Here is a 10,045-nt window from a genome sequence, read left to right as displayed (position 1 = left end):
TGCTTCCGCTACCTAAACAAAGTTTGGTTTGAACATCAATCGTATTGAATTGGGTTTTATGAATTACTTCAACTACTATACACTATGTTTGATATGATTGATGGCTTGATCCTGGTCATGTCACGCCTCCAAGCGGTGGTACTCCGCGTGTGGATTTTTTTGGGGGTGTGACACCATCTCCTGAACACGTATCTGAATCTCAATCAACTCCTTCAGGAGGAAGGAAGAAAGCTACTGCAAGCAGGAGGATTGTTTCTCTAAAGATAAAGAAGGTTACTCAAAAGATCAAGAAGCCATTGAAGATCAAGTTAAAGAAACCTTCCCAAGAACCTCGTAAACCACCATCACCACCACTTGAACCTATACCACATAAATCTCCTATACATTCACCACCACACCAATCACCTCCTAAACAACCAACACCACCAAGACAACCTTCACCATTCCATCTCACACCACCTCATTCACCATAACAAATTCATACCATTACACCACCACAAGAAACAACCTTACTTACATCTCAACCAATCTTGCAAACACCACCACCCTCACAACCAATTACTCAAACCTCACCTGGTTCTTCAGGGTACAGAGGTTTTCCACCCGTTCCTCCGAACTTAAGTATGGGGCTTGATGAGATTGGAGACTTTGATTTTGCGAGTAATGTTCATTTGAAGAATGTGGAAAGTAAAGTTGATCCTGTGATGGATGAAAACAAAAGATTGGCAGTTGAGAACAAAAAGGTGGCTGATCGTGAAAAGATTCTCGAGATGCGAGTAAAGAAGTTAGAGTCTGAAAACAAGTCTTTGTTGAAGAAGATAGATACCGATCAGACAGAGATTGATTTATTGAGGGTGAGAGTGGCGTAGTTAGAAGAAGAAAAGACTCGCCGAGATGAACAGAACAAATATTTTGAATTAAAGAACAAAGAGCTTGAAGCTGCAAAAGCGTTGAAAGAGCACAAATTCTATATGATGAACAAAGTGATAGAAAGTATGCTTGGGAAGTCAATAGAGCAAAGATTTGAAGAAATTCAAGTTGAAGAAGTCAGGGCTAAACGTCATGCTGAGATTGAAGCTCTAATGAAAGACAAAGGCAAGGGTGCTACAGGCAGTGTTGTAGTAGCTGAAAGATCAATCGTTCCATCATTAGTTGTTGAAAATACTGTTCCTATATCTTCCGTATCAGCAATCTTTGAAGAAAATGTATCACTTTAAGATATTGTTGTTGATGATGAGGAAGATGATAGCGAAGAAGATGACGATGAAGAGGGTGATGAAGAAGAGGATGATGATGATGATGAAAAAGTGTTTTCTGCGAGTAGTCATGGTTCTGGTGATGACAATGACGATGATAATCAGGGTGGTACAGGTGTAACTACTACAGAAGCTTCCAAAGAACAAAATGTTGATGACTTAATGAAAGATGATGCTAATGAAGAAACAGAGGGAGCTGATGGAGAGGGGGAGCATGGTGATGATCAAAACGTTGATCAAGTTGAAAAGTTGATTCTGCGTTTAGAACCTCATGTTGAAGAAGGTGAATTCAGGCATACTTACACGTTGAGTGAAATTCTGAAGATAACTCATGTAAATGAAAATGAGTTTAGGTTTGATTTTGAGGAAGAGCTGAATGCTTTCGACATCAACCCTCAACCTGAATATGAATACAAGTATGTGGAAGACGCTGATATGTATGACAGGGTTGAGGTTGAAGACTGTACTGATGAAGATATTCTGAATGAAGACACTTCTGAACTTCCAACACTGATGGAGTTCTTTAGTGAAGAGATCGGGATGAACTTAGAAGGAAAGTTGTTGAGATTCTTAAAGACAAGAACTTTGACGGTACTACAAAGGATCTTCTGAAAGAAGAACGTAAGAAATGGTTCAAGGAAAGCAATGAACGTAAATTCAAGCGTCCGTTGAAGTATTATCAGAGAGACATAAGTATTTCTTTGGGGGATATCATACGCTGGGGATTTCTACTGCAGGTTAATGCTTATGCAATTAGAAGAGAATGTGGAGTTCAATATTTTGAAAAATTGCATGATGTTATGTCCTTTCCATGGTGGGATGTGGATGAGTTATCGAAAGTAAGAACCTTGGGGTATCCTGTCAGGAAGAATGATATTGCAATGTGGGGTCTAATAAAGTTTGATGCTCTGAAAGACTTCAAACACTGGAAGCCTCATTACCAGAAGAGAGTTCAAAGGGTAGATCCAGTGACAGGGATTGAAGAGACTATTCTGAACGTGAAAAAGCCGAAAACGATGAAGAACATTCCAGTGCCCAAGATGGAACAGGAGTTCTACAAAGGTTTCATGGGCTGGATGTACAGTTGTATCTCTACTGAAGCAGTGATCACATATAAAGCTGGGAAAGAGATTAGTGAGATTTTTGTCTACGGCCCGATGTGGTTGGTTAACTGCTCAGCGAAGGATATTGAATGTTTATTCATCAACAAGATCCATTTCCAATCTGAAGACAGGGAGCAAGCTATGCAGTTTCAAAAAGTTGCAACTATTTGCTTTCAGAAAGGCATAAATTCTGAATGTAAATGGAATTCTAAATGGTGGTCGCTTGAGGAGAAAGAAAAGAAGAAAGCTAAACGAGAAAGGAAGAAACTTGATGAATACAAAGGGAAATGGATGAAGTTGCAGGCTGAGGAAGAAAAGAAAAAGACGAAAGAAAACGATAGGCTGAGGAATTTACTGAGAAAGAAGCCTAAACAAAGAGAAGAAAGGTTCAAGTCACTCTGAAGACCCGAAGACAAGACTGAAGACTCCGGCTATATCCAGGTGGAGTTTGTTAGTGCACGATGTCTAAAGCCTACGTCTTAGTCATAGTCATGCTTGTATAGGGTCTAGGGGTCAAATATGTCAGTTATGTATAGTGTAGGGGGCTGAATGTAAAAGTTATGATTTAAGGAAGTGATTCCGCTTGAAATGACATGTTGTCATTTCAAACTAAATCAGGAAGTTGTGATTCCGATCGAAATGACAGCATGTCATTTCAAGCGAAATCAGAACCAATATATATATATATATATATATATATATATATATATATATATATATATATATATATATATATATATGTGGGTCTGTTTCTCATTAGGTACCGATTCGTCAAGTTGTATACCGAACTGCTGCCAAATTTTTCAGTGATCAATTAATGAGAAACAGTGTTTAAAGTGATTTTCTGTCTATTTCTACTCCATTCTCTTTGATTCAAACTGTTTGTGTGATTCCGCCACATAAACAGTGGTATTTTGACTCTGATTAACTCATTAGATCGTCAATATCGATTCTACAATATAGGAACAAGATTTTCAACAACTAATAATGGAACGATTGATCTTTGAGCTACTGCAACACTGCCTGCAGCACCCTTGCCTTTGTCTTTCATTAGAGCTTCAATCTCAGCTTGACGTTTAGCCCTGACTTCAACTTGAATTTCTTCAAATCTTTGCTCTATTGACTTCCCAAGCATACTTTTTATCACTTTGTTCATCATATAGAATTCGTGTTCTTTCAACACTTTTGCAGCTTCAAGCTCTTTGTTCTTTAATTCAAAATATTTGTTCTGTTCATCTCGGTGAGTCTTTTCTTCTTCTAACTCTGCCACTCTCACCTTCAAGAAATCAATCTCTGTCTGATCGGTATCTATCTTCTTCAAGAAAGACTTGTTTTCAGACTCTAACTTCTTTACTCGCATCTCGATAATCTTTTCATGATCAACCACCTTTTTGTTCTCAACTGCCAATCTTTTGTTTTCATCCATCACAGCATCAACTTTACTTTCCACATTCTTCAAATGAACATTACTCGCAAAATCAAAGTCTCCAATCTCATCCAGCCCCATACTTAAGTTCGGAGGAATGAGTGGAAAACCTCTGTACCCCGAAGAACCAGGTGTGGTTTGAATAATTGATTGTGAGGGTGGTGGTGTTTGGAAGATTGGTTAAGATGTAAGTAAGGTTGTTTCTTGTGGTGGTGTAATGGTATGAATTTGTTGTGGTGAATGAGGTGGTGTGAGATGGAATGGTGAAGGTTGTCTTGGCGGTGTTGGTTGTTTAGGAGGTGATTGGTGTGGTGGTCAATGTATTGGAGATTTATGTGGTATAGGTTCAGGTGGTGGTGATGGTGGTTTACTTGGTTCTTGGGAAGGTTTCTATAACTTGATCTTCAATGGCTTCTTGATCTTTTGAGTAACCTTCTTTATCTTTGGAGAAACAATCCTCCTGCTTGCACTAGCTTTCTTCCTTCCTCCTGAAGGAGTTGATTGAGATTCAGATACGTGTTCAGGAGATGGAACATATACATCATCATCATCCTTCTCCTGTCTTTTTCTCTTTCTTAGCCGCTTCTCATTAGTAATCTCTTCTTGAATTCTTCTTAAACGTTCTGTTTCATCAACTTCATCTTCCGAAGAACTAGAGGAGCTCGTAGTGCTTTTGTTCACATCATCACCTTCTATATCTTCAACAACTTTTTCTTTCTGAGCATCAACAACAGCTTTATCTTTCTTTGCATTCAATGCCTTTAAATTCTTTAGCAAACTCTGAGAATTAGGCGATAAACGAACATCAATTTCAATATTAGTTTCAGCTTCAGTCTCAGCTTCAGCTTCAACATCATGTTCTTCTTCAACTTCAGCTTCAGGAACTGACTCTTCCACATCAGGCTCATCAATAAGCATAGTCTTTGCAACTTTCTTTTGGCGTTTCTTGGGCTGTGACGATGAACCCTCTTCCTTTTGCACTTCGGGAGTAACTTTCTTGCTTCTCTTCCTCGGTTCTTTCACAAACCAATCATTATGTGCACTTTTGAATTTTTCAAGAGCCCCTAACTCATCAGCAAAAGTAGCTTCTTTCATCTCCTCTTCATTCCTCCAGTTTTGGTGATTCACTGGATCTGGATCAACATAGTTTACATCTTTGATTAATGCAAAAAATTCAGCTACTTTTGTTGGCTCGGGATGATTCGGATGATATCTTGCTAGCTGCTTCAGAGAATCATTGCTCATGTGAGATAAAACCAACAAATCATTGTCTACATCTCTTTCAATATCAGAATAAGCGTGATCTATCAACATTTGCACAAATCTTGGATAAATCCAAGTTCTACTCTTTGTTGTGATGTTTTCAGCCATGTAGTGAAATACGATGTGAGAAAAATTGTATTTCTTGTTCAGAACCAATGCTGTAACCATATTCATCTGGTAATCACGCATTGCATCATATCCTCCCTTGCAATGGCTTAAAGCCTATAGTACTGAATGAACGATAAACTTGTAAGGCTTTTAAAACTTTGACTTCAAGTAGTTTGCGTTGTTCAATGCTCCATCATAGCCCATTCTCAGCATACATCCCTTGACCATTCTTTCAGGAAACATTGTTGGCGAGTTTGCATCATCCGGAAAATTCAAAACTTCACGAACAAGCGCCTCAGTAACAACAATTGTCTTCTTCTCATTATGCTGCTTCACAACTGAATGAATCACTTTGTTTGCTTCATCGTAAGTTGCATGCTTCCAGAAACGTTTAACATGAGACTTGTACACCAAATGTTGATCCGTAAGAGCTTTAAGAATTGGTACCCTTCTCATAAACTCCAGAATGCTGCTGAGTTTCGACAGCTCTATATTTCTATCCATATCAAAGTCACAACAGCTGTTGTGCAACGTATCAAATATCACATTCGAACCCTGCAACAAAACACAGTGCACAAAATAATTAATCACTTAGAAAAATTTTAGCATCAAACACTTACAAGCGAAATCACATGAAATGACAGGCATTTCAAGCGAAATTACAAGAAGTAATTTGGAGCGAAATCACTAAGTCACCAAGAAGCGGAATCAGATTAGTTCAATTGAAGCGGAAACACATAACAAGATTTGAAGCGGAATCACATAATGTCACATTGAAGCGAAATCAAACACATCACTGAAACATCATCTTGAAGCGTAATCACATCAAGTATTTTGAAGCGGAATCTCATGATCCAAGCAGAATCATGGTTGAACATTCAATACCTTTCAGATGATGAAATTGAACATGTTGTAGTGTTTATCAGTGAAATCCGAGTAAATGGTTATGTTTTAATTTCATTTCATTTTTACTTTCAAATTTTACCTAGATCTAAGTTTTATCAATTGGTTCATCGACAATCAAACATAAACCCTAGATCTGGTACAATCATCACTCAATACATGATCTACACAACAATTCGACAACACTAATATGATCTATGTTCAGTTTTGGCAACATTAAACACTAAAACGATGTTATCAGTCAAGAACATCACCGACAGCTCAAAATATACATGTTCTGGGTCAAATTTGGCCGATTTCTCACCTTTCCCATGTTACTAGTTGAGTAAACCAACTAATAACAACAAATCTAATAACAAATGGACAGCAATTCGACTTGAAAATCGAAGTTTAAGGGGTTTCGCTTGAATCGCCGGAGACAGAACTTTTGAAGCGGAATGAGATAAATGATTTGAAGCGAAATCAGATGGATATTTATAGGCCATCTGATTTCACTTGAAATGGTCATAAAAGTTGTTCAAGCGGAATCATGTATGAAGCACCCAAGCAGAATCAGCCATTTAATCATTTTCAAGCGGAATTAAAAACATACATTCAAAATTTTAACTTTTTATAGCATTTTTCTGATTTTTTACCGACACACCTAGTTAACCAAGTCCAAGTTAATGACCTTGGTCAACTGTTCAGCCTACCAAGTCTAACTTAATGACCTTGGTTGACCAGATTATGAAGTATGATGACTTTTTGATTTTGAAAGCAGTTCAAATTAATGAACTTTCGAACTTTTCGAACTTTCAGACATGTACCAGTCACTTTACAGAAACTCCTGCTTACCCAAACCTCATGAATTAGACATGTTCTGCACAAGACATTGATCATCTGATCCCCAACGTCCGTTGTCGAAAATAAGATGAAAATAAAATCTTTTTGGATTTTAGAATGAGACAAACAGAAATCTGTACACACAATCTTTTTGTGAGCATGTTAGGGGATCATATCAGCTGTCGACAAGACACAAGCACTGTTAAGCTTAATTTCAAACTCAGCTTTAAACAGTTCACATAGATTGTCGATATACTGATCCTCTTTAAATTTTCACAGAATTTTCAACCTGTTTGGGATACGGATTTAGTGTTTTAAGACTTAAACTTTTACATGTGTCCCACCTCAGTATATACTCCCGTATCCAGATCCCAATATTCAGTCTTACAGATGAGTATACCTAGATGATATCTATAATGGGGTGAATTGCTAGGCCGTGAGAGCTCAGGTCAGAACTTCCGTTCACCAGAGAGATGACGACTCGACTTTGGTGGGTTCCCTTGGAGAATCTTTTTTTACAACAGCACATGATTAACATTTTGCAATGTGTCATCATTTTTTATGCTGAGGGGAAGCTTTACAAGTAAAGCATATGCGTAAAGTATGATACGGGGACTAGTTCAGAATTTCCATTCAACAGAAGTCCCGGGATAATACCCAGATATCACTAAGCATAAAGACCTAGTATTTCAGAAAGAGGGATCTTTCAAACGAAATTTCGGGGGTTACCCATATATCCTAGAGGTGTTCCCCACGTAAAAGTAAGTAATTTTTATGTTTATATCCCAAACAAATCTACTAATTTTGTAAAAACCTATCGGCACATCATCAGCGAGACTGCTTAACGCATATTTAAACATTACATTTCTTTAGCGTACTGTGTCTGTCTAGCTGATGTACTATCATTTCCCCTATTATACACAAGCTCTTTTTCAGGTTTTCTATTGTTTTTGGATTTTTCAATTTTATCAGGTTTTTGTATTTTTCTGCGACTTTCTCCCCCTAAAAATAAAAACAATTTTTTGTGTTTTTTGTTTTTATCGAAAAGTAGAAAAACAAACTGTATAAACAAAATTGACAACACGACGTAGTTCACATCTGATCGCAGCCCTCCTCGGCTTCACATTCTTCAACCCTCCCAGAACGCAGATTTTTCATCCCATTTAATTTTAAAAGATAATAAAATCTCTTTTTATCAAACGGTTTTGTATAGAAATCAGCCTTCTGATCATCGGTGTGTATATGTTCGATTCGTATCAACTTCTTCTCGTGACAATCACGGATGAAGTGATGACGGATCTCTATATGTTTCGTTTTAGAATGTTGCACCGGGTTTTTAGTTATATTGATTGCTGCTTCATTGTCCACGAATATCGGTGTATCCAAAAATTGCAAACCAAAGTCGCGCATTTGCTGCTGGATCCAAAGGATCTGAGAACAACAGCTGGAGGCTGAAACGTATTCAGCCTCACAAGTAGAAAGCGCTAGAGAGGTTTGTTTCTTGCACTGCCAGGTAACAAGTCGAGTTCCAAAAAACTGACACCCAGCAGTGGTGGACTTAACGTTCTGCTTGCAGCTTCCAAAGACAGAATCAGCGAAACCTGTTAGTGAGAAGTCACCCGAGCGAGGATACCACATGCCGATGCTTGGGCAGCCTATCAAATACCGTAATATTCTTTTGACAATCGTCAGGTGTGACTACTTCGGACTCGACTGATATCTGGCGCAAAGACATGTAGGGTACATGATGTTCGGTCGGGACGCAGTGAGATACATTAAGGATCCGATGATAGACCGGTACAATGTCTCTTCCACCTTTACACCACTCTCGTCAGGGCAAATCCCATGATTCTGTGCTAGGGGGTTGCTGCTGGACTGCATTGGGCCATATCAAACTTTTCAAGCACGTCCTTCACATATTTTGTTTGGTGAATGAAGATTCCATAGGGCATCTGCTCCACCTGCAGCCCGAGGAAGAACTTCATCTCCCCCATCGAACTCATTTCAAATTTCTTCTTCATGACCTTCTCAAACTCTTTACACAGCTCGTCGTTGGTCGAACCAAAGATGATATCATCAACGTAGATCTGCACAATTAGGAGATGTCCTGCAACTTCCTTTGTGAACAATGTGCTATTGACTGTCCCTCTGGTTAACCCGTTGGCCAGCAGATGTTGGGAAAGCGTCTCGTACCAGGCTCTCGGGGCCTGGTGAAGTCCGTAGAGCGCCTTATCCAGCAGATAGACCTTGTTCTTGTGTAGTGGATCAGTGAACCCCGGTGGTTGTCCCACATACACCTCTTCTTTAATCTTTCCGTACAGGAAGGCAGATTAAACATCCAGCTGGTACACTTTGAAGTCTTTCCATGACGCAAACGCCAAGAAGATCTGAATAGCCTCAAGTCTCGCAACAGGCGTGTAAACTTCATCATAGTCGATGCCTTCTTACTGACTAAAGCCTTGTACCACTAATCGTGCTTTGTTCCGAACCACGACTCCTCTATCGTCTCTCTTACACTTGAAAACCATCAACTTTTGATTTTGAGGGAGATCTACTAGTCTCCACACTCCCAACTTCTCAAATTGTTGCAGCTCCTCCTGCATCGCATTCACCCAGCTATCTTCAGTCAACGCTTCTTTATATGTTCTGGGTTCGATCTGCGGAATAAAACATTTCAGTGAGAATTCTTCCTGTAAATGTGCAACGAACGAATAAAAACATGTAAGAGCTCGGTTGATTTGATCTCTTGTTTTAACACCACTTTGCAGGTCACCGATAATATTCTCTGAAGGATGATAAGACAAAGTTCGAGGCATAACGGTGTCAGGCACATCAACTTCCGATTGCAAGCTCGTTATGTCAAGATCACCGGTGTGATCCTCAGCTTCCATCATAGTAACGCTTGGTTCCTCGTCAAAAGTAGGAGCAGATTCCTCTTCTGAGTCGTTAGAGTTGTCAAATGTTGGAGCTGGTTCGTCTGGTGGTTCGTGAGCTGTTCCACTTGGACCGGCTTCGTGATCGTTCGTGCCACCTGTAGGAATGCTTGTATCCTCCTCGGGTTGTGAAACTACCAAAGGCCTTGGCACTTGATCTTGTGAACTAGATTGTTGTTGTTGGTATAGCATAATAAGTTCTTCAATTGTTGGCTCGGTCGGAAGATGAAA

At 39.1% G+C, this 10,045-nt stretch overlaps 1 protein-coding gene across 1 annotated transcript; it reads left to right on the top strand.

The window, feature by feature from the left end:
* Positions 1-623: 623 nt before the first annotated feature.
* LOC110881480 lies at positions 624-2,761 on the top strand. Its single transcript, XM_022129737.1, has 4 exons — positions 624-854; positions 924-1,110; positions 1,219-1,847; positions 1,994-2,761. Exons 1-4 carry the CDS (start codon positions 624-626, stop codon positions 2,759-2,761), a joined length of 1,815 nt encoding a protein of 604 aa, XP_021985429.1.
* Positions 2,762-10,045: the final 7,284 nt, after the last annotated feature.

This window comes from Helianthus annuus, chromosome 1 (assembly GCF_002127325.2).
Source record: "Helianthus annuus cultivar XRQ/B chromosome 1, HanXRQr2.0-SUNRISE, whole genome shotgun sequence".
Lineage (NCBI taxonomy): Eukaryota > Viridiplantae > Streptophyta > Magnoliopsida > Asterales > Asteraceae > Helianthus > Helianthus annuus.
This window is presented reverse-complemented; position numbering and strand designations above follow the sequence as displayed.